The 27,929-nt window shown below is 33.6% G+C and overlaps 1 protein-coding gene across 28 annotated transcripts in view; it reads right to left on the minus strand.

Annotated features, from left to right (window-relative positions):
- The window catches only part of BAZ2B (bromodomain adjacent to zinc finger domain 2B), a 335,625-nt gene that overhangs the window by 177,772 nt on the left and 129,924 nt on the right, over positions 1-27,929 (minus strand). For 23 of the 28 annotated variants that reach the window (XM_056793916.1, XM_056793915.1, XM_056793918.1 and 20 more), the window contains one exon: positions 23,515-23,592. The exons of the other annotated variants lie outside the window; for them this stretch is intronic. In XM_056793916.1, coding sequence (XP_056649894.1) covers positions 23,515-23,551 — 37 coding nt within the window. In that variant the 5' untranslated portion in view covers positions 23,552-23,592. The remainder of the gene's footprint in view (positions 1-23,514; positions 23,593-27,929) is intronic. 28 annotated transcript variants of the gene reach the window in all.

Consider the following 27,929-nt stretch of genomic DNA (forward strand, 5'->3'; position numbering starts at 1 on the left):
CAATACCTACCTCTATCTTTCTCCCTGCCACGATTTGGTAGATGAGGAAACCCAGAGAGACTGTCTTGTCTAAAATTATGCAAATAGTAAAGAGTTAGAAGTAATAAGGGGAAGGAGGGGGCAGCATGGGAGGTACTCGGTTCAGATCTGACCTCAGACACTTCCCAGCTATATGACCCTGGGCAAGTCACTTAACCTACATTGCCTAGCACTTACCAGTCTTCTTCCTTGGAGTCAATACACAGTATTGACTCTAGGATAGAAGGTAAGGGTTAAAAAAAAAAAAGAAGCAATAGGAGGGATTAGTTCTGACTCCAGAGTCACCTTCCCATGCTTCCTCCATAATTTATGTTAAACATTTTCAGTCAGGGAGCACTTTGGTTCAGTGGGAAATAAACTAGACTAGCACACTCAACCACTATATGACCATTAGAAAGCCATTTATCCTCTTTGTACCTCAATTTACTCTCTTGGACTATGGCAGCAATAATATGTTCACTAGTTGCCTCATAAATTTGTTTTGAGGGAAGTGTCCTTTAAATCTTAATGAGCTTTATTTTTTTGTTATTATACAAATGCTTTGCATTTAGAAAAGACAGTAAGTATTTTTAAAAATAGGTCAATGCCTTGAAAGAAATTTATAAAATGCAATCCTATAGAAATAGAAAATTTTCATGAAAATGTTTTATAGCATCAAATGCTTTGTAAAGTTAAAATTGTAAACCTAGCTAGAATTGAAATTAATGCAACACAGATTGTGTAGTGTACTAGAGCTCTGACTTTAAAAATGACACTTGCCTATCTTTTCATAATACTTTAAACAAAGAAAAATGGCTTCAAAATGTCATCTATATTTGCTAGCAATACTTATAAACCAACACTGATGAGTTTAGAAGGTAAAATTAATCTACTTACTCATAACTCCATTAAATTACAAAGCTCCCCTGGAGGAAAATTTTCAATCGACACATATCAGACTCTAGTATTCAGGATAAATTTAGTAAAAAAAATATTGTCAATGTTTTATTCTTTAGCCACAGAAAATAATTTACAACTGACACTTCATGCAACATCACAGTAACTGTCAAGCAGCTCAAATATGAATGCAGTTGCACTATCCTCAACCAAGAGTCACATTTAAAATGTGACATTTTGGCAAAATATGCTATTTTAAAAAAAAATCTCCATTCTATTAACTATTAGTGGGTACAGAAACCATTCTCAAAGCTATTTAAGGCTTAAAAAGCAAATAGTGATTCTATTTCTGATTATGACTGAATCTAGACAATTCAAAGGAGGATGCTCAGATCAAGGCAAGTTTTTACTACTAGTCTAAATTCTAGTTCCAATTACACTATGTATCAATTTTAATTTCTATAGATCAATCTTTAGAAAGCTATATACATTAACAACTTGCTAGTTCCATAAAAGATACCATGTTTAAGGTACTTATTTCTTCTACAACTAACTTCTCACTTCATTTTTTCCCTCAAATTTTTGCTTTATTTCAATAGGCAACTAAGCTACTGCACTTCTATCTTAGGGTCTTGTCACCATGGTCCTCCTCTCGATCAGCTCTACCTACTAGAATCCTGAATTAAACACTCGGTTTCTTCTGGTTCTGAGAGGTGAGATTTTCCCCTTTATTTTTCCAGGAACCAGAGAATTTGCCACTTCATGTAGTCTCCTCCACATCCTGCTGCCAAGGTACCCTCACACCTTCTTTCCTAGGTAGCCTTCAATCATTAGAATATAAGCTTCTTGAGGGCAAGAATTGTCGTGTTTCCTTCTATTTGTAACCTTAACACTTAGTAAAGATCCTAGCATAGAGAAAAGTTAATAAATGCTATAGCTCAGCTAAAATAGATAAGAGAAACTCAACTGTAGGAACCACTAGTCAGCTTTTCATACCAAAATGGATAAGTAACCATCTCATTGCTGAAACCATAGTTAGCAGTCTATATTTTGGGGGAAGCTTTTAAATATTTTTTCAATTATATGTAGTAATCATTTTTAACATCCTTTTTTTAAAATTCCAAGTTACAAATTATCTCTTTTCCTTCCTTCTTCATTTCCTTTTCCCTTCCTTGAGAAGGCAAGCAATTTGATATAGAATGTATATGTAGAGTGGTACAGTCATGCAAAACACATAGCAATGCTTCAAAAGAAAACACAAACCTTCCCCCCTCCACCAAAAAAAAAAAACAAGAAAAAGAAAAAATAGTGAAAGATAATATGCTTTGATCTACATTCAGACTCTACCAGTTCTTTTTCTGGAGGTGGATAGCATTTTTTTAAATCATAAATTCTTTGGAATTGTCTTGGATCATTGAATTGCTGAGAATAACAAAGTCATTCATAATTGAACATTGTATAATATTGCTATTAATATAAACAATGTTCTCTTGGTTCTACTCACTTCACTTTGCATCAGTTCTGTAAGTCTTCTAAGGTTTTTCTGAAAATATCCTAGCAGTCTATATATTGTCCTTGCTGATTCTACTCTAACAGGATGTTTCCTTAGAAAATATAAATATTTCTACTACATATAACTTGTTGCAATAACCATACTGCTTTTATTAATTAAAATTAATTAAAAATTAAAAGCTCATCTCACATTACAAGAAATCTGATTTACCTAATTTTTTGTTTAACAATAAAAATACTAAATTTAATTATTATATTATGTCTAAATATCTAAATCATTGTCTTAAATAAGAGAGGTTAAATTATATTTAAATTTTCCATGTATATCTAAGCTTCTAACCTAGTTTGAAAGATATCAAACTGTTTAAAAGTATAAGTTGCAACATATTTTAATAATATATTTTATTACAGTATTCTTTTACCCCAAATTATCAAGAAATGAAATATTATATATAATTAGATTTTCTTAACAGTTATAAATGAAAACTTTAAAAATTGTACCTGTAATCTATTTTAATGGAAGTCTTGGCTGTGATTTCTCAAAGTGATGGCACAAAATAGACTCTCTTTTAAATTTTTTTGTTTAGGAAAAACTGAAGAGGAAACCAAATAATCAAGCTTGTAGAGTCTGATTCAGATCTAGTTCTAAATCAATAAGCAATATATCCTAAGAACAAGTTTATTCCTCTGATCAGTATATGTGGTTTATCACTACATTTTCTTTCTCACCAAGGAGAAATGGGCTTGTGTTTGGGATAGCAGAGATTATCAAAAAGTACTGCTTCGATATAGTTGAAGTATTATTCTAGTGTGGGGAAAAAGGCAAGGATCATTCCTCCTGTCCCACTCTTAATTATCTGACATAGTACTAGAAACTCTAGCTATGATAAAACAGAAGAAAAAGAAATTAAGAGGCAAAAGCATTTGCAGAGAAGAGAAAATTCTTCCCTATTTTCATGGTTGCAAATGAAAACTCTAGAGAATCAACAAAGAGACTAATCTATATGATTAATATCTTAAGCAGAATAGAACTATGTAAATAAACCCACAAAATCATCAGCATTTCTATACCTAACAAAAGCAAGAAGAAACAACATAAAGTCCAGGAGAAGAAAGTATTAAATACAGATGATAATAGAGTTCATCTTCCAAGATCCTTAGAAGGCTTAAATATAGCTACAAAAGACTCAACAAAGAAATAAAAGCAACAAATAAATGGAGAGATAGTCATTCTTGATGACTGAGGCATGATTATATAATAAAAATACTACTACCTAAACTGATTTATAGACATAGTGCTATGCCAAAACCACCAAAGGATTTCTTTGAAGAGTTAGATGGATTATTAACAAAATTTATTTTAAAGAACAAAAAAAGAAATAAAAAAGGAAGGTAATGAAAAAAGTAGAAATTAAGTAGGGGTCTAGATCCCCAAAACTACACTACAAAGCAGTTCAAGATAAATATTTGATATTGGCTAAAAACCAGAAAACTAGACAAATGAGACAGTCTGGACAAGTAAGCCAAGAGTTAAATGAATATAGTAGCATGTTTGATAAAATCAACAGGGTTAAAAACTATACGGGGAAAGTATTCATCCCAACAAAGAACTTAAAGGGAAACTGGAAAGAATGTTGTCTTCTTGTTTTTTTTTAAGGTGCCTTTTCCCCCAAGATGGTGTCAAAGGTGTAGAAGGAAGTGGTCAACCCACCCATCCTCCAAGACAGAAACCAAATTCAAAGCCTTGAGGGTCAAGAGAGCCCTGTTGAAGGGCCCATAGCCATTAAAAAACAACCCAAGACACCAAGGCTTTGAAGACAGATCAAATGCTTTTGGAAAAGTGCCCCTCAGAAAAACAAGCTTAATCACTAACTATGCCATCATTAAGGTTCCCTTGATCACTGACTCTACTATTGAATAAGACTGAGAACATCATCATTGCCTCCACAGTGATCATCAAGGCCAACAATCATCAGATCAAGCAAGCAGTAATGAAGTTATATGTCATCAATATGGTCAAAGGTCAATACACTGACCCAGCCTAATGAAGAGAAGACCTATATCTGAACTACTCCATAGTATAATGATTTGGATTTTGCCAATAAAATTGGAATCATCTATGATACATCCAATTAGCTTACTACTCCCACTCACAATAATTTTCTAGCAACAACAACCAAAAAAGTTTAAATCAGGATCTTTCTTCATATAAAGATCACAGAATCTTATAGAGGCATAATAAGCCTCTAAGGTGATCTAATTTAAACCAATCTTTGATTCAATAAACATTTATATATGTCAAGAACTGTGACAAAGGTTCAAAAAAGTAATGGTCTTCGCTATCAACAAAAAACGACATTTTAATGGGGAAACAACCTGAAATGTAAATAAAAACAAAACCTACACAAAACACAAATATCGAATTTTTTTTGTGTGTGTGAAAGAGTCATAATAAACAGATAGAAGGCAATTCTTTGATAAGCAAGACTTCCTCCCATAACATTCCAAACAAGTAATGATCTGGAAACTTGCCTGAAAACTGCTCAGAAAAGAAAACACTATAACCAAAGCTGCCCATTCTACTTTTGTAAAACTCTAACTTGGAGAAAATATTCCTTTACACTGAACTTTTATCTGCCTCTCTACATCTTCAATCTTTTGCCTCTAGTTTCAATTGATCTTCAAATAGTATGATCTTGAGATTCCTTGCCATTTTGATTGCCCTCCTCAAAATGAACTTATCACCATCCTTTAAAAAAACACACACAACAAAACCTTACTTTCTATCCTAGAATCAATACTGTGTATTGGTTCTAAGGCAGAAGAGCAGTAAGGGCTAGGAAATGGGAGTTAAGTGACTTTCCCAGGGCCATGCAGCTGGGAAGTGTCTGAGGCCAGATTTGAGGCCAGTACCTCCTGTACCTAGGCCTGACTCTCAATATATTGAGCTACCCAGCTGCCCCAACATCTTTGATAAAATACGGTGCTCAGTATTGAAATGATTTCCCAATTTTGGTCTTATCATGGTAGAAAAGAACAGTGAGAATAAGTGGGAATAAGAAAAGAACTGTGGTTATAGACTTCAAAATGAAACAAATGATAGGAGTGATGAAAATGGACAAAATGGGCAATTTCAGTCATGCAAAACTGAAAAAGATTCCTGCATAAGCAAAATAAAAGCAATCAGATTAAGAAGAAATCCTATCAAATTGATTAAAAAGTCTTGAATCAAATATCTATAAAAAATCTTTATTCTTAGAGATAGAGATATTGAGAGTCATTTTCTAGTAGATAATCAAAGAATATAAACTGCTTTCAAAGGATAAATACAAACTACTAAAAATTATTTAAGTTTATAATGAGAGAAATATTAATTAAAATAATGCTCAGGTTTCACTGCAGACTAAAGTGTCAAGGACCATTAAAAAACTGAAATGGTCAAAGATTTAACACAGGTACATAAACTTAACATTGATGGACACTGAATTTGGGCTAACCAAACTGGGAAGCAATTTCAAGTTGTGCTAGAAAAATTATGAAATTATTTATTTGCTTTGACCCAGTGATCTCATTCCTAGGTATAAATCCCAAAGAGAACAAATACAGAGTGGTAGTAAAACCTGGAAAGCAATATGGATTTACCATTGACTCAAGAATGGATGAAAAAAGTGTGCTATATAACGGGACATGCTTGTGCTAAAACAACAAATATGAAGAAACTTGAGAAGAATTGTGTGAACTGATGAAAATAATATAAAGAAAACAACACTAAAGCATCTGACCTCAATTTAATGTAATGTAAATGTAATGACTAATCTTGATTGCAAAGAAGAGATTTGAAATATAATTAACTCTTATCCATTGGGAAGTGGAGTGGATAATGTATTTTAAATGGTTGTATATCAATCAGTTTCAAACAGTTTGTTTTGCTTAATAGTAAAGTGAGGATAATACCTGAACTATCTATCTCACATGTTGTCATAAGTCAATGATAGTATCAGGAAACAGATTTTTATTTTAAAGTCCTTTATAATTTATACTTATTGCTTACAAGTTCCATATTAATCATGTATCAAATGATTTCTAAAAATGTTCATACAATTTTAGGCTGAATTAATAGGAGTTTGGCTTAGGAAGTTAGAGCAAAGAATTTGGAGTCAGAGGACCTGGGTTTAAATATAAATTTTATTACTCATGCATGTAACCTTGGTATTTTGATCTCTCATCATTAAAATGACAGAATTAGACTTGACCTCAAAGAGTTTGTTCTCACTACAAATTCTATGAATTTTTTTTTGTTTGCTTGATACAAGAGAAAGGAGGATGGGGAATGTATGTGTGTGTGTGTGTGTATGTGTGTGTGTCCAAGTCTGTACTAAAAGGCTGATAGAAAAGTATGATGCTGTCATAAACTTAAAGGGAAGCCAAGGCCACCTCTATGCCATCAGGAAACATCATACAGTATTTTAGCAGAGATTATTGAGGAATACAGAGTGGAATTTGTACCTTTTTGGTAGGCAGAAAGCTCTAGAAACCTACATTTTGGTTATTTGTCTAATATGAATATTCAGTCTAGTAACAAATGCACCTGTTAATGTACCTAGCTTCTCAAAGGAGATCAGTTCCCAAAAGCCAAGTTGTTGGCACTAGAATTAGTCTTTTGGAATACAAGTGGAGATATTCTTATCACATTTATACCTGTAAACCATAGCCCTTTCAAAGCTGCTAGTCTCCAAGATAGGAAAGACTGACATCTCCAAGAGACAGAAACTGTTTTGATTATTTTGACTGAGACTCCTTTCTACTGGGGAATGCAAACCCCATAATTCCAAATAAGTTTTAAAATTAACAGGAAATTGGGAAAACATGAATTAACCCCCAGTTAAGAGAGATTTATTTTTAGAAACAGGACTTCAAATTCCTTCAATGTGCTGAATAATTAAAACATTCACAGTAAATACATACTAACAAAATGAGTTATGTTAATTAAAATTTATAATTCATAATAGGACTCCTTTATATCACAACATAGCTATGCAAATACTAAAATGCATTTGTGATCTCAATGATGTGCATATTGTTCATAAAACTATATATCACAACTGATCCATGGGTTTGCTCAGCATTTTCAACTCTGGTCCACTACCTAGAACATTAGGATGCTCCCATACCCTGACATGATGAAGATAAAATGAAGCATGCAATATGCCTTCTGGCTTTTCATCATTTTTGTCTGGTGGCCAAATAATTTTGTTTTCACTTATAAATTTCTTTGATGACATTGTTCCTTGTTTTAAATGTATTACAACCTGCTCACACATACCATGTACCTATTCATTGTCCTCTGAGTGCTCCTCAATTTCAATTCTTCAGAAAAAATTTAGTGTTCTGTGCCTCACAGCTTTACAGTAATGGCAGAAGAATGCTGGTATTAAAAAGATGGGTCTTCAGTGTTCAATTCAAAATGATGCTTAGAGTCATTAAAAGAACTTTTCCCTACCCCATCCTCAAACAACACAGCCTACTTTTCCCCTTCTTTTCCATTCTAAGTTTAATTTATTGTCAGTCCAAAATATATTTACTTAAGGATGCACATTATAGAGCAGGATTCTTAAGTTTGGGGTCTATGACCTTTTTTTAAAAAAATTGCTAATGATATGTTAGCTATAATTTGTAATCCTATGGATTTTATTTTGTGCATTTAAAAATATTCTTCTCAAAAGAGGTCCATAGGCTTCATCAGATAGCCAATGGGGCCCATGAGAAAGAAATATTATGGACCCTCTATGTAGACTATCAAATGCAACTGCAAATAATAATCTGGGGGTTTAAACATTCTTTATCCACTTAGCATTTACCAATTGGGTAATTAAGTTGATAATATAACCAAAAAATAAAAGTAACGAGTTAACCATTATTTTTATTTTGTTTTTCAAATAAAAAAGAAATCCTGATTTGTAGCCAGAGTTTAGAAGAATATTGTACAAAGGGCAAAGGGAAGGCCAGCACAAATGTCTTCCTAAAGCAGTGTCTTCTAACATTAGAAGTTATTTTCTATTTTATTCTCTTTTCTGAATTTTAATATTGCAAAAGATATACCTACTCAGCCAAATGTAAAATTATCTTTTTGAGTGAACTAATTTATATGCTGAATTGAAAAGTTGATGACAGAATTCAGAAGATTTGTTTTGATCCTAACTTCTATAATCATTTCATTGAGATGACCATAAAAAAAAGAAAAAAAAGAGGATCTTTGGTCATATTTACCTATTGATGACTAATTAATATACGTATCTAATAATTTAAAATAGATATATAATATACCTAATAGGTTTTTAAAAGACTATTAAGAATACCTTATTAAGCCTATATTAAGAAAACGTAATTCTAATTTTCTCCCTTAAATTTTTAAGAAATCCCAAACATTAAATTAGTAACCTAATATATAGACATATCGCCATGAATATTATCATAATCTGTCAGCCATGGCAGACCTTGGTCAGCAAAGGGATAAACTAAGGAGTGAACCAAATCTTAATGCTGGACACTGTCCTGGCCATCCCACAAGTAGATCCATGGGTGGGAAGGAATGAAATTTCTGCTTATCTCCACTGCTTAGAATCACTTCTATCCTTAAAAGTATTACTCAAGCAGCCAATTTCTACATGAAGCCTTTCCTACATTCCTAGATAAAAATATAAATAGTTACTAAAATCTTCTATTTATATTTGTTCATAAAGTTCCTGGCCTTTTCATCCCCAACACCTAGCAAATACAATGCTTTTAGAACCTTCTCCCAACAGCTACTTCTTGACTCACTGATTCAAAGGGAACTCCCTGTCATCAACAAGGACTACAACCTAAGTCAGTAACTTAGATGAGCCCTAGGGAATCATTAAAGGCATAAAACCTAAGTGAGTTTTCCAGGATCACAAAGTGGTCACTGCCAGAGGTAGCACTTGAACTCAGATCCCAGCATTCTATATTTAAACTAGATAGCCTCTACTGAAAATCTTTAGAAGAACTTGTTTACATAATAAAAATATCCTTGATGAAAATTTGGAAAAGGAACAAGTAGGTTTTCACAATAATATTCTACAGACAAAATTTTAAGACATGATTGAATAAAGACAAAATCTTGCTATAACTGTTTATTGATGACAAAAAAGGATTTAATATATCAGTGAAGCAAAATCCACATGCAAAGACTCTCATCCAATAAGGCATCTTCTATACTTTTGTTAAAATCATATAAGATTCCTTAATATACAGAAAGGAGATGGCTTAATTTGATAAACTAGTGAGATCTAATTAAAGCAAGGGATAGCATGCAGCCCTTTGGGAAACCCATACAATCCTATACCTCCCTCCTCATCCATCTCTCAGTATGTTTGAGAATTAAAATTTTGATATTAGAGACAATAAAGAACCAATGGAATCCAGTAAGACGTTTAGTGTTATGGTCAGGCATGGCATTTTGCCTGTGCAAATCAGTGGGAAAGATGTTTTGGAGTTAAAAACTGCAAGATTTGGCAAGTGACTAATAGGTTGTGGAAGAATGTGGAATAAAAAAAAATCAAGCCATTCCCCACTCAAAAAATGGTCAAGGGACATGAATAGGCAGTTTTCACAAGATGAAATAAAAACTATCAATAAGTACATGAAAAAGTGTTCTAAATCCCTCCTGATTCTCTAAATGCAAATCAAAACAACTCTGAGGTACCACCTTATACCTAGCAGACTAGTCAATATGGCAGCAAAGGAAAGTGATAAATGTTGGAGGGGATGTGGCAAAATTGGGATACTAATACACTGCTGGTGGAGTTGTGAATTGATCCAACCATTCTGGAGGGCAATTTGGAACTATGCCCAAAGAGTTTTAAAAGACTGCCTGCCCTTTGACCCAGCCATACTACTGCTGGGTTTGTACCCCAAAGAGATAATAAGGAAAAAGACTTGTACAAAAATATTTATAGCCACGTTCTTTGTGGTGGCAAAAAATAGGAAAATGAGGGGGTGTCTATCAATTGGGGAATGGCTGAACAAATTGTGGTATCTGATGGTTGGAATATTATTGTGCTGAAAGGAATGATGAACTGGATGATATTTATATCAACTGGAAAGACTTCCAAGAATGAGTGCAGAGTGAAAAGAGGAGAACCAGGAGAACATTGTACACAGAGACTGATACATTATGGCACAATCAAATGCAATAGACTTTTCTACTAGCAGCAATGCAATGACCCAGGACGATCAGAGGAACTTATGAGAAAGAACGCTATCCATATCCAGAGAAAGAACTGAGGGAACATAAATGCAGAAGGAAAACTATGATCAATCACATAGTTTGATAGGGATATGATTAGGGTTTTGACATTAAAAGATCACTCTACAGCAAATATGAATAACATGGAAATGGGTTTTGAACAATGAACCCAATGAAACTGCTTGTCAGCTCTGGAAGTGGGGAGGAAAGGAGGTGGGGATCATGAATCATGTAACCGTGGAAAAGCATTCTAAGTAAAAATAAAATAAAATTTTTAAAAAGAATGTTGGAATCACAGATGATCCCAAAGTCATGATTATATAGTACTTTCATTTTCCCCTAGTTTCTACCTGAAACAAAATCCCTCTCTTTTACTGGGAATATTCTTCTGGAGGTGCTAAAAAGCATGAAATTCCACAGTCTCCAAGAAATGAAAAATGCAAGTCAAAAGCAGCAGAAAGATTCATCATGGGCTTAAGAAGACTACAATATTTCCAGCAATGAAGTGCACATACAAATTATCAAGGAAATGTATTACCAGAAAAGGGAATGGGCTGATCACAAAGAATGAAGGCCAACAGAAGGTCATGGTACCTATTTGATGTCAAAAGATTTAGAGAAAGGGCTCCAGCTGAATGATTGAAGAGAAGGTCATGGACAAGAGTTATGTAAAAGTAATAAGATGTGAATGGGCTATATTCTGTATCCATGTACAGGTGCCTTCACATCACTGAGATCATAGACCTATTGTCATGTTGCAAAATATAAGCTGCTTGAGGGCAGGGACTACTTTCTTTTTGGTATCATCAGCACCTTGCTCAGTGCCTTATACAGACTAAATGCATAATAAATGTTTGTTAAGTTGATCAAAGGGAAATAGTTAAAAGGCAATTCTACATCCTATCACACATATAAAACATTATTTGTTAAGTTTTCCATGTATGATAAGAATTACAGTCATCGTAAATACTTCCATGAGATTATGGGTAAATCTGGCTGTTTTTACTGGCATGTCTTGTCCTGAACACAGAGGATAACAGAATCTATAATGTTCAAAATGGCCTAATTAGTTAATTAGCTCATCCTGCTGTCAACCTGTCTCACAAAAAGTAACACATTAATTTTGGTTTTAGATAGGTCAGGCAATAAAATTTCTTTTGTTGAAAGATTAATCCAAAGTTTTATGGCTCTCATGCAGAAAATTTGTCCTACTATTCAGCCTGTTTCCTTTTTTCTCTTCTATTTCAGTAATTCTAGGAATGATTCCTCTCCATCTGTGATATTTATGGTCTCCAAAGATCTCTAGAAAGTTAATATGATGCACTCTCACAGACCTGCTTGTGATATAGGCCAGCCAAATTAGATATTAGGCTCTTTAATCTACCCTCATAAATCAGTCCCTTCATCTTACTCATTATTTTTATTGTTGTTCTCTGAACTCTCTCCAATTTGTCTATATTCTACTGGTACTGACATGCCCCAAACATAGCATAATACACCTGGCCATGCAGAAAAGGCAGAAAGCCTAACACCAGATTGCAAAGTAGATCTGTCAGCTGCCTATTCCATAAAACAGGGCCTAAATATGCATCCTAAACTAGCTTTAACATGTCCTTAATGAAATACATGAAACGTCATGTAATAATAGCATAATGAAATAAACAATACTTGGATAAAGTTGAATCAATTATACAGTATTAAAAAAAGTTAAGCTGTTGACTATGTAAACAAGAAGTGAAATGAGAAAAAAACACTTTAAAAAATAGTTTTCACAAATACCCAATTGTATTGGGTTGCATTGTAAATTGAAGAAAGTCATCATGATGAGAGAATTAGAAATACCTCTCAGAACTATGTTTTTTTCAATCAATTGACAAACAAAAGGTATCTATTTTGTGCTAGATAACCTTGCATTATAATGAGCATACAAAGACATAAATGAAAGTCTCTGTCCTGAAGCACTGTACAATCTATAGAGAAAAATAAAAAGTACAGTAAATATTGAATACAAGATGATTGAGGAAAGGAGGCACTAGCAATTAGAGGGAAATCATTGTTGTTCCCCTTTTTTGAAGAGGATGAAAGACAGCACGGCATGATACCTTTACTTGTACATCTTCACTGTGCACCTCCCCCCTCCCCAAGGAATCAAGAAATGCTTCGAAAAGGAGGTAGTGTTTGACCTGAGTTTTGAAGGAAACCACGGGTGCTAAGAGAGATGCAGAGAGGGGGAAAGAGTTCCTTCTAGGATATGGGAACTCTGTGTTGTCAGAGGCATGGAGACAAGAGCCAGAATGTCATATGTCTATAATAGCAAGAAAATTAAGTTGAGCAAGACTATATGGTAATAGCTGGTGTTTATATAGTGCTATAAAATTGCAATGGCTTTACAAATATGAAATGTGAATTTTCACCTTAAATAGATATATACATATTCCAGATTAAATGCTTATCTCAAGTCACTACCAGGGTCTTAGCCAATTAACAGAGAGTCTCTTTAGTTATGTGTGTTTCTCCTCAAGGTATCTCTGTCCTGAATTTCTTATTTAAGTTTAACTATGCTGACTTCCCAATATAAATTATAGCAGTTTATATAATAAGATATTAAACCACAAAATTTGAAATCAATTCTGCAAATCTATCTATAGTCAGGTCAGTTACTCATCAGTTAATCTTCAGCCTACATCTTAAATACATCTCAATTATTTCCATTGGATGAAAATGTATTAATCCAAGCCTGGAGATTAATACAGGTTTAGAAATCCTTACACACACTTGCCTCAAGCACGAACCAGATATGTTATACAAGTTAACTCCCTATTTTATATCACCCTACTAGAGAAATGAATAAAGATAGCAGCCTATAATTTGAACCATATAAATTTCCCATTAATGTAATTTCTTTTTGGAAATCGCTTTTGAAAAGTTCCAATGTAACATGGAGGAGCAAAGGACAAGACAGGAACAAGTAAAAAACAGCTCCACTATATCAGACTTGCAAACATCTCTATCATTTCCAAGATTATAAGAGTACACAGTCGTATTTTGTATATTATAATGGCTCTACAACAGCTTTTTTCCAAAACCAAAAATAAGACCATCTGAAAATTTGGCACATTTACTTCTTGTGAAGTGAACTTTAATGATGTTTTTCAATTATCAATTTAGACAGCAGTCTTGAAAATTGCATCCCTACAACATAGAAAAGCCATACTCATCTGCATCTTTCTCCTGGCCAAAAGCAGTTATGAAGTTAGTGATAGTATAAATTCCAGGGTACAATATACCAGCAAATGTTGAAAGTGGAGAAAGGTAGCTAGAGGCTATATGCTGATGATACATATCTATCTGTCAGAAAGGGAGAGGTCACTACTAATGCTACAAAGCAGTAAGTCCTTTACAAGTTTATAATCTACTGCACATTCATGCAATTTCCCAGGCAAGGGTCATCAGTGGCATCTGCTCATCAAATCTAATGTTGTTTACTTCTTCCTTGTTGTTTATGCCTTCCTCATCTCTCAAGCAATATATGATGCTGATGACCCACACCTTCCTTCTGGTATTCTCTCCTCCCTTGGTCTCTAAGAAAGCATACCTGCCTGGTTTCTAAACTTCTTCCATAGCTCTTAAGGCATTGATTCCTTAAAGTTTTCCATTTTTTTTTCTGTCTCTAATTACTCTCTTCCATAGCAATGTCATTTTATTTCTAGTTTCAAGCAGCATCTCTGTGCAGATGACTCCCAAATCAATATCCCCAGCCCTGACCTTTCTCCCAAGCTATAGTTTATACATCTACAACTGCTTATAGGTCCTTTCTATCTGGACCTTCCCCCTCCCTAAAACTTTGAATGTATTTTCTTTTCTCCAAATCCTTTTCCTCCTAACTTCACTATCACGGACATCTCCCAAGTTAGAAATCTTGGTGTTACTTTTAACTGCTATCTCTCTTTTACCTGTCATATCTGATAAGCTGCTATCCTATTCAAACTACCAACTGCTGGGGGCAGCAAAGTGGCTCAGAAAGCCACTTGGTTCATATCTTCCTAGCTGTGTGACCCTGGGCAAGTCACTTGAACCCCACTGCCTAGCCCTTACCACTCTTCTGTCTTGGAACCAACGTACAGTATTGATTCTAAGACAGAAAGAAGGTAAGGGTTGATTTTTTTAAACCCTTCCAATTGCTTTGACTCACCATTTTCCTTATGACATGCCATATTATGCTAGTCTGAAACTATATCCCAGTCAAACTAGAAGCTGCACCCACAGCCTAAATATTACTGCCCCTATGTCTTTGCTTGGTGTTATTCCTTATGCCATCAATATTCTTCTTCCACATACTTACATCTTTTGCATTCCTATCTATCTTTGGTTCCTACTCTTGGGGTGCTGGAGTTACAGAAAGTCATAAAACAGTGTTGAACAGGGATCACTATAAGCTTCTCTATCCAATCTTAACTGGGTCCTCACTATAGCAAGGTAGTCTTTTACTCTTCCTTAATAACTCTCATTCTGCCCCCTCCCCATAGCAACCATTCCAAACCTCTTCTTTGCTCATACCTCCCCAACTACCTCTCCCAAACCACGCTGGTCACAAAGAACTCATACTCTACAATTAAAAAGAGGCCATTGCCCATGCAATCTCATTTGATCCCTTCTCTACAAATCACAGGCCCTTGATTTCATTCATTCTTCACTCCTTCACTTTAGTTTCTGGAGATCATCACCCTTATCATGATGATAAGAGTTAATCCCTCTAACCCTTGTGATCACAGACTCTCTTCTTCAACCAATTAATTTGACCAATAATTGGAAATCTTTGCAATTATTCCTTCTCTCTCACATTGATTTATTCCCTGTCATCTACAAACACACCAAAAACAACCACTGAATTATGAGGGAAAAAATACCCCTTTAAGGCTATAATTTGCCTCCATTTCATATTTTTAGCCCTTTTCTCTGCCAAGATAAAAACAAAACAAAAACAGCCTACTTTCATTGTCTCTACTTTTCTTCTCTCGTTTTCTAAACCTTTACCGCCTGACTTCTAAATTTAATCACTTAAATGAAATAAATCATCCCTTCCAAAGTTATTAATGATCCTTTAATTGCCAAATCTGGGGATCTTTTCTCAATCCTCATCCTTTTTTTTTTTTAACATTTCTGCATTATTAGACACTGTTAACTATCCTTATTCCTTGGATACTCTGTCTTCTCTGTTTTTTCATGATAATACTCTTTCTATCTGCCAAACCATTCTTCCTCAGTTTCCTTTCTTGGATCATCCTCTTTATCACACACCTTCCAACTAAGGCTTTTGTTTTGGGTTCTTTCTCTCAGTTGATAGATTATCTCATCAGCCCCCAGGGGCTATATTACCATCTCTATGTTTATGATTGACATATCATGTATCCAGCTTTCTTGAAGCTCTAACTCATTATCAGTTTTCTATCAAATATTGCCAACTAGATGTCCCAAAAATATCTCAAGTCCAACATATCCAAAACAGAACTCATTTCCCCCCTTCATCCCAATCTTATTCTGAATAACTCTGTTTCTGTTCAGCACGTACCACTGCACTTCAAATCAATAAGGTTTACCAGCCCACTGTTATCCTCTTATTACTCCTCTCCAATTCCTGGTCAATCCCAGATATAAAATTGTTGCCAAAGCTTGCCATTTCTACTGTAATGGCATCTCTCAAATTTATTCCCTGCACTCTTCACCTCTTTCCTGGAATATCACAACTACTTCCTAACTGGTCATCTTGTCTCATTTTTCACTATTCCACTCCTGCCTTCACACAGATGTGAAAGTCTTTTACTTTAAGTTCATATCTGTCCAAATCACTTTCCTATTCACTATTCTCTAGTGGTTCTCTCTTAAATCTGTATCAAATAGAATTCCCTTTATTTATCTTTTAAAGACTGGCCCCCAACCTACCTTTCTGAGATCATTATACATTCTTTCCCCCTTTACACTCTTGCAATATAGCTTTGCTGGCCTTCTAGCTATACTTCACAAGACACCTCTTCCTCTGTCTCTCTGCCATCCCCTAAGCCTGGGATGTATTCTTTACTTAATCTCATCTCTGATTACTTCCTTTACGACTCAACTCAAGCAACCCCTCTAATTCAACCTTTTTTTTAACCCCTCCCTGATACAAAGACCCTTCTTTCCAAACTATCTTGTATTAATTTATTATTTATTTTCATTTATAAAATTTATAAATTTTTTAAAAAATTAGCACCTCCCCATACTACAGAAAGCATAATCTAGCAAATAGATCTGCATAGAGAGATTATGCCTTTGGTGTTTCATTTTCTCAATTCATTCTCCAGAGGCTTGTATTTAACTTGTATATGATAATGTATGCATATATCTTCTCTGATAAAATGCAAGTTCTTTGAAGGCAAGACATGTTTCATTTTTGTCTTTTTTATCCTCCAGTGTTTTTGGTATATAATGAATGCTTATTGATAAAATAATCATCATAACAATATGGTAATAGTTAAGAAATAGAGGTTGAAAAGTAGACAAGGTTAAGTATATGATATACAGAAATAAAAGAATAGAGTACCTAGCATTTGATAAGCTATTAAGGGTATTGATTTACTATTTAACAACAACAAAACTATTAGGAAAACTGAAAGTAGTCAGGTAGAAACTTCAACCAAAGTTTCACATCATATACCAAGACAATCTCCAAATGGGTATGTGACTTAAGACAAAGAATGACATCATAAGCAAATAAAGGAACATGGAATAAATAACCTGTCAGATCTATCTTTTAGATATCAACTAAAATACTACTTCTTACAAGATACCCTCTTGGATCCCTCTAATTAGTAATCACTTCTCCCCACCAGATTTCATAGTATTTTGCTCACATCTCTCTGTACATGTATTATTTTATACTTTATAGGGCCTCTACCATACTAAAACAACATCAAGGGGAAGGACTAATTCTCTTATCACAACACATTATATTACAGAGTGTGTATCATAATACTCTGGGCACAGTAGCACTTAATATATGCTTATTAAATGGAAAACTATATGGGGGAGGGGGGTACTAGATGGCTCCATGGATTGAGAGCCAAGGCAAGAGATAGGAGATCCTGAGTTCAAATCTGGTCTCAGACACTTCCTAACTGTGTGACCTTGGGAAAGTCACTTAACCCCAAGTCCTTTGCTTTTACCACCCTTCTGCCTTGGAACCAACACTTAGTATGGATTCCAAGATGGAAGGTAAAGGCTTTTAACACACACATATATATATGGAAAAATATCTATGCTGAGTTAATAAGTAGAGTGGACTCACTTTTTACAAATCATATTATTAGCAATTATAGGTATGACAACCATATGAAGATAGCTATCATACAAAGGAGACTGTTTTGTTGAGCAGACATCATAGCATCAGGTAAATTTATCTACAGAAGGAATCATGGGCAGACAATTATTGGTGACAGGCAGACAAAAAAACTAAATAATACCTTCATTAATCCACACAGATCCCAATATCACACAAAACTGATTATGAATAGTAATTTGGAAATGATATCTTAAGAATTGCAAGAGGGCTTCTTTTCTGTATTATCCCTTTTAGAAAATAGAGATATCTACATTACTTGAGTAGGATTAACTACATAAGTTTGTTCATTTTAATCATCTTTTCATTTCATAACTTGGAACTTTTGAGACTTTAAGAATTAAAGATTTTAACTAAAATGGTATTATAATCATATAAGAAAACAACTTTTCATTTTATGAGACATTTCCTCTCAGTATTTACCTTCTATGAATTTAAAGGTAATCAAGGTATTCAATAACCAAATCAATTCAATAATCAAAGTAACACATATTGAAATATAAATATATATATAAATATATATACAAAAATAATGAGTTAATTTTGGTAAGATTTTAGCTTTTAGAAAATCTCTTATATACATGACATATCTTTCTCTTTCTTTATCTACAAGTGGGTAAGTTATTTATTGTTAAATTTGAGAATTAATATAACTTTAATATGTGGTCACAATTAATATAATTTTCACAAACCTATTTATCAAAAAGGAAGCTAAGGGGCAGCTAATAGTTCAGGTGAAAGAAAGTCAGGTCCGGAAATGGGAGGTCCTAGGTTCAAATCCAGCCTCAGATATGTCTTAGCTGTGTAACTGTGGACAAGTCACTTAACTCCATTTGCCTAGTCCTAATTGCTCTTCTCCCTTGGAACCAATATAGTATCCATTATAAGACAAAAGGTAAAGGTCAAAATTTTTTTCCATAAAAAATAAGTAAACTAGCAAAATGTATATCAATGTATTGGTTATTCAAATTATCAAATTTATTTAAAATCACTTTGATTTTAGTAGTTAAAAAAATTAGATTGAAAGAGTCAAATGGTTAACCACTAATATTTGGCTCTCCTAAGAGTAACCATCAATAAAAGCCTTAATCTTTGTAGGCCTGTTTCCTTATCTATAAAATGAAGGGGTTTGTTGAGCTAATTGCCAAGGTCTGTTCCAGCTCTCAGCTCCTATGATTTAATTCAATTCATTAAGCATTTATGAAGCTCCTAGTATGTGTAAAACATGTTATTAGGCATTGGGAATATAAAGAGAAAAAAATGACAAACAGTTCCTGCCCTTAAGGAATGACTGAGGGAAGCATATAAATTCAATATAATTTGATGAAGATGATAACTTTGAAATCAGGAAAGGTTTGCTATAGAAGGTGGGACCCAGGTTTCACCAAAAAAGGAAGTCGAAGGATTTTATGGCATAACTTTTTTTTTTCAGATTTTTCTTTCTTTTAGTTTGGATTCCTGCAATTAAAACAAAGATATCAAAGACTCTTTAACCTTTTCTTTCATTTTAAAACAAATGTGGATTTAAAAATAATTGTCAAAGAAAAAACATTAGGCAATCAAAACAAAATACCAATTACTTTATCCTCTAATATATGACTCTAATATATTTACATAAGAACTTGTCCGTGAATACTGATTTCAAAAAAAGTTTAATCTTAAATTGATTTTAAACTAGGAATATATGTGGGATTTCATTAAAGTACTGTACATGGTATAAACTTGAATCTTCCATGTCAGATATATCAAAAGTGTACCTAAATAAAAAGGGATTATATATACTTATAGACATACATATGAAACAAGTTTACAATACCATCCTAGACAAATCACCAATTTAGAATGGGGTTTTGTTTTTAAAGTTGTATAAAATCAGTTGTTTAGAAAGTCAAAGAGTTTCCCAGACAGTGATATAAAAATTATCCAAGGAGACACATCCAAAAGCCTGTGATACTTTTGGTTCAGTTGTATCCAGCTCTTTATGACCCCATTTGGGGTTTTCTTGGTAAAGATACTAGAGCAGTTTGCCATTTCCTTCTCCAGGTCATTTTGCAGATGAAGAAAATGAGGCAAACAGAGTTAAATGACTTGCCTTGTCTTTCCTAACTCCAGTCCTGGCACTCTTGACTACATCAATTAGCTGTTCTACAACTGCAATAATAACATTTTTAAAAAATACTTTTGCAATACTAGTAACTAAACAAAACAGGAAAACCCTCAATAAAACTGACCACGATGCTTTCCTAAAAAAACGGTACTTGATGAAATCAAGTTTAATAATGAAAAGATCAAGAGAAGACTTTTGAAAGACTTTTGAAATGGAAGTTGTAGGAACTTTCAGGGCTTTAAGAGGCTGATACCACTGGATTTTATGATGTCTAATTTGAGTTCAAGTTTGGTTGGTATCAAGAACCATTAGGGTATGTGAGGTGGCAGAGGACCAGTTCTTTCTATATTCTCCATGTTCACGAATTATAAATTAATAACAGAAGCGTGTCTGTTGGAAGTGTGTTTACCTATGGAATCTATAACACGAATAGCTTTTCTATATTTTCTGTATTTTTTTGACATTTTGTACAAAGCTCTTTCCTCACCATAACCATGTGTCATGATGCAAAACTCACATCTCTATAATGCTTAAAAAAAAAACAAACGACCTTACTTTGCATCTTAGAATCTACAACTTGTGTTGGTTCTAAGGCAGAAGAGTAGTAAGGGCTAGACAATGGGAGTTAAGTGACTTGCCCAGGGTCACACAGCTGGGAAGTATCCAAAATGGCCAAAGTAGACTGAGAACCTGCCATCTTTAGGCCTGGCTTGCAGTGCCCTAAATCACCCAGCTGCCTCCTATTTTCTAGTTTTGTATACTATATCCTAGATTTACTAAACATTAAAAAACAATTTAAATATCTTTAACCACATAATGTTGAACTTTAGAAAATAAAAAAGTTGTCTGGGCTTACAGATTCCAGTCCAGATACTTTGTATATACTTTTGTGCATTCAGTGAAACTAAATGAGCCGGTTTAATAGTGTTCCTAAATTTTAAAAAAGATATTACTAAATTTAGTATCTCATCATCTCTTACTCCCTTATCCAAATTCACTACAGTTTCATTTACACGATCTCTGCTTAACTAGATACCTACTGTATCCAGACTGTTTGGAAGACCTTTTAGCTTTTCTCCCATATATTTACATTCAGCACATGTATTTACAGTCAGTATAATATCTCAACATGGAAGTACCACTCCATATACTCTTTTTGATGAGAGCCTGCTGTGTCAGGTTGACTTAAGAGATGTAATGCAGCTTCACATAAGAGGGACTAAAAGGGTCTCACTCTGTTTATACAAAAAAAATGTGTATTTTGTAAAACACAAAATAGGAGAATATTTTAAAATATCACTCTATAGGCAAATTCTTGTGCAATCAGCCATCAGACGTTCTGAAATGCCAGGTTTTTTGAAGTGTTCTTTGTCCTAATCAGTCTAGATATTTCAAGTCTAAGAAGTATACTTGGGGTTTTTTAATAAATAAATGTAGTAAGAAAATGACACTATGGGGAATTTGAATATACAAAAAATCTCCAAGAGGAATAAGAGAAGGGAAATTTTGGAGGGAGAGGAAATCAAGTTTATTTTGGTGCTGAAAACTGGTGTGCACATGTACTTTTGATATATACAAGATTTTGCATTAGCAATTTAACTATTTTAAAAGGGAAAATACTAATATTTTCCCAATTAGCTCCTGTACAAATTATATAGAATATGAGCATTCTACAGAACATAGTTTGGCAAACTAATATAAATCAATCAGTTTTTATTATCTATTAGGGTATATATATTGGGGACTGAAGACAATATACATGAAGATTTAAACTATGTACTTGTAGAATTTATAATCTGAGTTAGAACAAGAAATAAAAAATATGAAACCACAGCAAGTAACATTAAGCAGAACAGAATTTCATTTATCATCCAGCTGATTTCCTGGATTTTTTTATCTCTAGAAACTCAGCATTCTCTACAATGAATTCTTCTCTAAGGACAGCGAGGTGGCTCGGTAAATAGAGAGCCAGGCCTAGAGATGGGAGGGAGGGCCTGGGTTCAAATCTAACCTCAGATGTTTTCTAGCTGTGTGATCCTGGGGAAGTTATTTAACCCCAATTGCCCATCCCTTACCAGTCTTCTTTCTCCCTTGGAACTGGAACTTAATATCAATTCTAAGACAGAAGGTAAGAGTTTTTAAAAAATGAATTCAACTCTGAAACTCACACCTCCTCAGATAATTTCCTACCTTATATGACAATGGGACTTCATAATACTCAAACTCTAAGTACCCTCCTTTGTTCTTTCCTTCTCACTCCACCAATAACATTTCAGCTTCCTTGTATGTGTTGTCTCCTCTGATTAGATTGGAAGTTCTTTGAGGGCAGGGACTGTTACATCTTTTTTTTTTTTAATTCCCCTGTGCATAGCACAATGCTTGGCACAGAACAGGCATTTAATATTTATTGGTTTTACTTCTGACAATTATATAACTATCTATGAAGCTAAATGATTCAGGTTTTAAGTGTTGTAGAATTTCAGATCAACTGCCATCTCCTCCGTTAAGTCTTCTATTATGTCTCCAGTGGTGACTGCTCTCCCATCAAATTAAACAGTATTTACTTATCTATGAATAAGTTTTATCCCGGTCACCCCAACTTGTCTAGCAGAATTTAAGCTAACTTAGTGAAGGAGCCCTCATTTTTTTTTGTCTTTTTATCCTTGGGTCCTAGCACACTGCCTTGAGCATTACAGACAGCTGTTGAAACCACTCCTCCAATCTCTCTCTGTTTCCAACATTACCATTAATCACAACACATTAGGAAAAGATTAATAAGTGTCTTCTAAATTGAATTACGATTCCAAAAGGAATAGAGCTCAGAAGAAAGCTTCAGACAATTCCTGACTCAGAGAAGTCAATGCTTTAATTCCTCTTTAATTCTGAACATTATAGTTTTTTATTTGTGAGATCCACTCATGCCAATTCTCATACAGATATAAGTGTGCTCCATTTTAGAGTGGGTAGGAGAATTGACATTTTACACAGGCATCTTATTATGTGCTCATTACTACATACTCTTATTACTGCATGTTTGAACACGTCAGGCTCAGTTTCTGTACAAAGTTGAGAATACCATAAGTGGCAGTTTTCAAAATATCACCTCCTACATCAGATTCCAAAGCAATTCAACAGAAAGAGTGTTATTTGATTTTTACTGTCAAGTCAGGCCAAATAAAATTGACCATAGAATATTTATAGAAGAGTGACAATTAATTGTTGCTCATCAAAATATGGACAAATGGTATAAAATGTCAGAAATATTATTAAACACACTTATTAAGAACATTACAAGTGCTTAAGAAATGCTTGTTGACTGACTGGCTAGAGCATTGTTCTTACTTGCTTGAATTCCACCAAAGTTCACACTTTTCAACATGGAATCTTGGAAGAACTTTTCCCTGAGGTCAGGCTATGCTCCTGGAATCATAAAATATGACCATTTCAAAAAAAGCAATTATTAACATATTAAAAAGATTGAAAGATAAGACAAATAATATAATTTTTTAGGAAGTCACCTTTGTATGGTTAGAAAAGTAGAAAAAAATTAAGAATGACTGTACCAGGTGACATAGAAAGCAGCTAATAAATATTCCTAAATGCTAGAAAGAATATGTGTATATGTATGTATATACTTATAGTTAGTCTTAATTTTTATAAAATTGTCTGTAGAGATATAGCAATCCATGGCTAAAGTCTTTTTAAGTGTTATGGTAAAACCACAAATAAATGAAATACATTTAACCAGGAATTCTAACCAGATATTTTTAGCATCTTTATTCTGCTCATGCAGGAATAATTCAATTAGGCAAGCTTTTCTCAAGAATGTATCTGTTTTTTTAAAAAATAGACAAGGTCTTCTTGTTAATATACAAGCTAGCCTTGTTTCTTTTATAGCAACAGTTTAAATAAAAAGAATTAAATTCAGAATCTTTAATTTGATTGACATTATCTGCCTCTTCAAAAAGTCTTTCACACATTTTATATTCCTATAGATGTTCAGTCAATAAAGGTACTCCCTCCATTGTGGCAGATGAAACTTCTCTTGTCCTATATCCCTCTTATGCATCAATTTCAACCAATTCCAGGTCTTCCTCTTTTTCTCTTAACATCAGAATGATATCAAAGGAATAAACAGGTAATCCTGTTATCCCTCACTCTCACCCACCACATGGCTAGACTGACATCTTTTCTAGTAAAACTCTCTGATGACATTCCTTAACATGGTTCCTCTTGAATAGTTACTGCTCTGGAATGTGTTGCAGCCTAGCCTGCACCTTCCCTCGATGTTTAGAAGACTCTCAACTTTCATTTTTGTAGAGATGATAATAATAAGTCAATAATTAAAAGAAAAAATTTTAAGTTTGGAAAGAGTTTTAAATTCATCATCTCATTAAATCTTCATAACACTGTGAAGCAAGTATTGTACTATGGGTATTATTATTTCCACTTTACAGATAAGGAAACTGAGGCTCAAAGAAGTTATGTTACTTGCTCAGTGTCAAAAGGTTAACACATATCTAAGGCAGGATTTAAATCTAGTATTCCTGAAGATAGTACAGAACCCTTCATAGAATTTCAAAGTTGGAATAAACAAAACTGCTATCTAGTCTAACTGATAACTACATGGTACAGACACAAAGCCAGACCTGGAGTCAGGAAGGCTTGAGTTAAAATCTGATCCCACTCACTATGTGACCCTGGCCATTTAAACTCTGTCTTTCTCAGTTTCTTAATAGTACCTACTTCCCAGGGTTATCGTGAGGATCAAACAAGATAATAATTGGAAAGCATTTATTTATTAGCACAGTGTCTGGCACAAAGTAAGTGCAATATAAAAATGTTAGTTTCTTTACTATTACTATTGTCAGAAAATTCCCTCTACAACATATCTGCAGAATTCTGATGAGAATACTATATCATGTAGTTCACTATATTCTCTAGCCACTCTTCAGTACTCAGAAGACCTAATACTATAAAGATGGTTATTTCCTTAGGACTAATTTACAGATATCCTGATCTTTCTTTTCCTTCCTTCCTCTCTCTGTCTGTCTCTCTTTCTTTCTCTCTCTCTCTCTTTCTGCTTTTCCATCTTTTTCTTTCTTTCTCTCTAATCTATCTCTTTATCTATCTATCTATCTATCTGTAGGCAACATGACAACAATAAACAAACTGATACAGATTAGCTCAGATTATCTTCTATACCATTCAATCAGTTGTCTCTGACAATCAGTCAAATGACAGAAGATGAACTTGGATGAAATTTAGTCTTTCAAAACAATTGATTATTCTGTAGGTTTTCCCTTTTTTGTCATTTAACTTTTCATGTGGTTCTCCTCAAATAAATTACTACTTCCTCAAGAAAGGCCACACCTCATAAGTCTTAGATATTTGTTAATCTGATCTAAAATGAATGCTCTATGATGTTACTATATAGTGCTCATAGCAAAGGAAATTTAGTCTTAAATACTACTTACTAAGGTAGTAAAAAGGACTAAAATATTTTAAATTTTTCAACAACTAAGGCTTAAAGACCAAATTTCTGGTTAGTGTGCAGGTAATCAGAAAATAAGCATAGCTACCTCTCCAATATTGCAGGTAATTGAAGTTTTGCTGTGATTTATTTCAGCATAATTATACCCACATAAATATTTAATAGAACAAAAATATACTCATCACAATGGTAGAAGCATTTCTAAGTGCCAAGTTACTTTTATGTCACTTACTTTTAAATGAAAAGGGATACAGAGTTAATGAAAAGCAACATAAAAATAAAATGAAATAGGTGATAAGACTACATTAGCACTAATTCTCTATATAGTATTTTTATACTTAACAAATACAAAGATTCAGCATAAATCATCCCTATTTTGAGTATGATTACTAAATTGTATGAAGGCATGATTTATTTACAGTAATAATTATTGTCTGGGGGTATCAAAGATGTGTATGTTCATTTAGAAATCTCATGCAATACTTAAGTATAGTAAAAATAAATTACACTTTAAGGAACAATAGTGAAATAACAGGGATCATGGACTCCTTTGACAATTTAGTGAAGTCTAAGGATCCCTTCTCAAAATTATGTTAAAAAAACACACAGGGTTAAAAAGAAAACCAACTGTAATTTTAAAAATCATCATTTTTAAGTTCACAGAGAGCATGTTAAGAACTTTTGATAGGGAAAGGAAAAGGATAAGAACCACAAAATCATAGTTTATTCTTTCTTTAGTAATAGAAAAAAGATAGTTGGTTTAAGATTATCTAAACCCCATAGTGATATCATTTGTAGGATCAGAATAACAAGGACAAATAAATTTACTAATTACCCTTCTAATTCATCCTAGGGTAACTTTTGGGTTCTAAGAGAAATTAAGTCAAAATACAGGTTTTTTTCCAGAATATTATATTTCCATAACACAAATTCTGATATGGATAATGTTTGTAAGAAGTAATACACTCGGAGTAAAAACACTGATGAAAAGCAACTGCTTGACTACAGGGTTGGAGGAGATAAGACTGAGGAGAGACTCTAAATGAACACTATAATGCAAATTCCAACAACAGGGAAATGGGTTCGAGTCAAGAACACATGTGATAACCAGTGGAATCGTGTGTCAGCTATGGGAGAGGGAAAGGTGGGGGGGAGGGGAGGAAAAGAAAATGATCTTTGTTTCCAGTGAATAATGTATGAAAACGACCAAATAAAATAATGTTTTAAAAAAAAAGAAGTAATACACTCTAATTTCTTATTTTCTTTCTGGTTTGTATACAGCATCCAGTTAGTGATTTTTTGTTAAGATAAAGGCAAAATGAGTTAATTCATTTAACTTCTAAAAAATGAAATTGGGTTTAATTAACAGTGGTATAATGAAAACAGTGGTAGATTTTGAGAGAAGACATGGGTTCAAACTCTAATTCTTCTTACTACCTTTCTTGGGCAAATTTCTAGGTCTCTCAGTTTGCTCGCTTTATTAAAAAGAATCTGTCAATTTTGCCTGTCTGGAAGAGAGACAAGAAGCAGAGATAATTTTTAAGTCCCATGGGCAGCCAAAAGACCTATCAAAAAGTCATAGCCTTTATTCATAAATAAGTTCCTCAGACCCTTGTTCATTACTTTACACAAACTGGTTATAGAATTCTGAATCCCAAAGCAGATTAGAAGAATTCTACACAAAAATACATCAGAAAGAGACATAAGTACTCAAAATGTATAGTACTGTCAGTCAATTTAATATAGAATCAAATAGTCCCCTTATACATAAAGTAGAGTTTGGGGTCATAGGAAAGGCTCTGAATTTGGAATTAGAAAACTTGGATCAAATCCTTAGTTTGATAATTTAGCATATGTGGGTGATTTTTGATGAGTCACTTTTCAGGGACCTACTTTTTTCATCTGTAAAATGGGGCAATTAGACTATATGACTGCTAAAATTTCAGACATAAATAATTATCTCAAGAGACACTGTGGAATGTTAATGTATTTTTTAAAAATTTTATATAATAATGATCCAGAGTCACCCCCAAAAACAAACAAAAACAAACAAACAAAAAAAATCCCTTACACTAAACCAGGTTAACATAGCCCTTGGTTGCTCTTAAGTCAAAGAAATAGGATGCATTTTATAAATATTTCTATCCCAGAGAGGCTACCTGGCAAAAAAAGAACTGAGAAAAACAAACAAACAAACAAAAATTGCTATCTAGAATTATTTATACAAAGATTTTGGAAACTAAGGTCCTGGGTTATCTAAAAA

This window comes from Monodelphis domestica, chromosome 4, assembly GCF_027887165.1.
Source record: "Monodelphis domestica isolate mMonDom1 chromosome 4, mMonDom1.pri, whole genome shotgun sequence".
NCBI classification, from domain to species: domain Eukaryota; kingdom Metazoa; phylum Chordata; class Mammalia; order Didelphimorphia; family Didelphidae; genus Monodelphis; species Monodelphis domestica.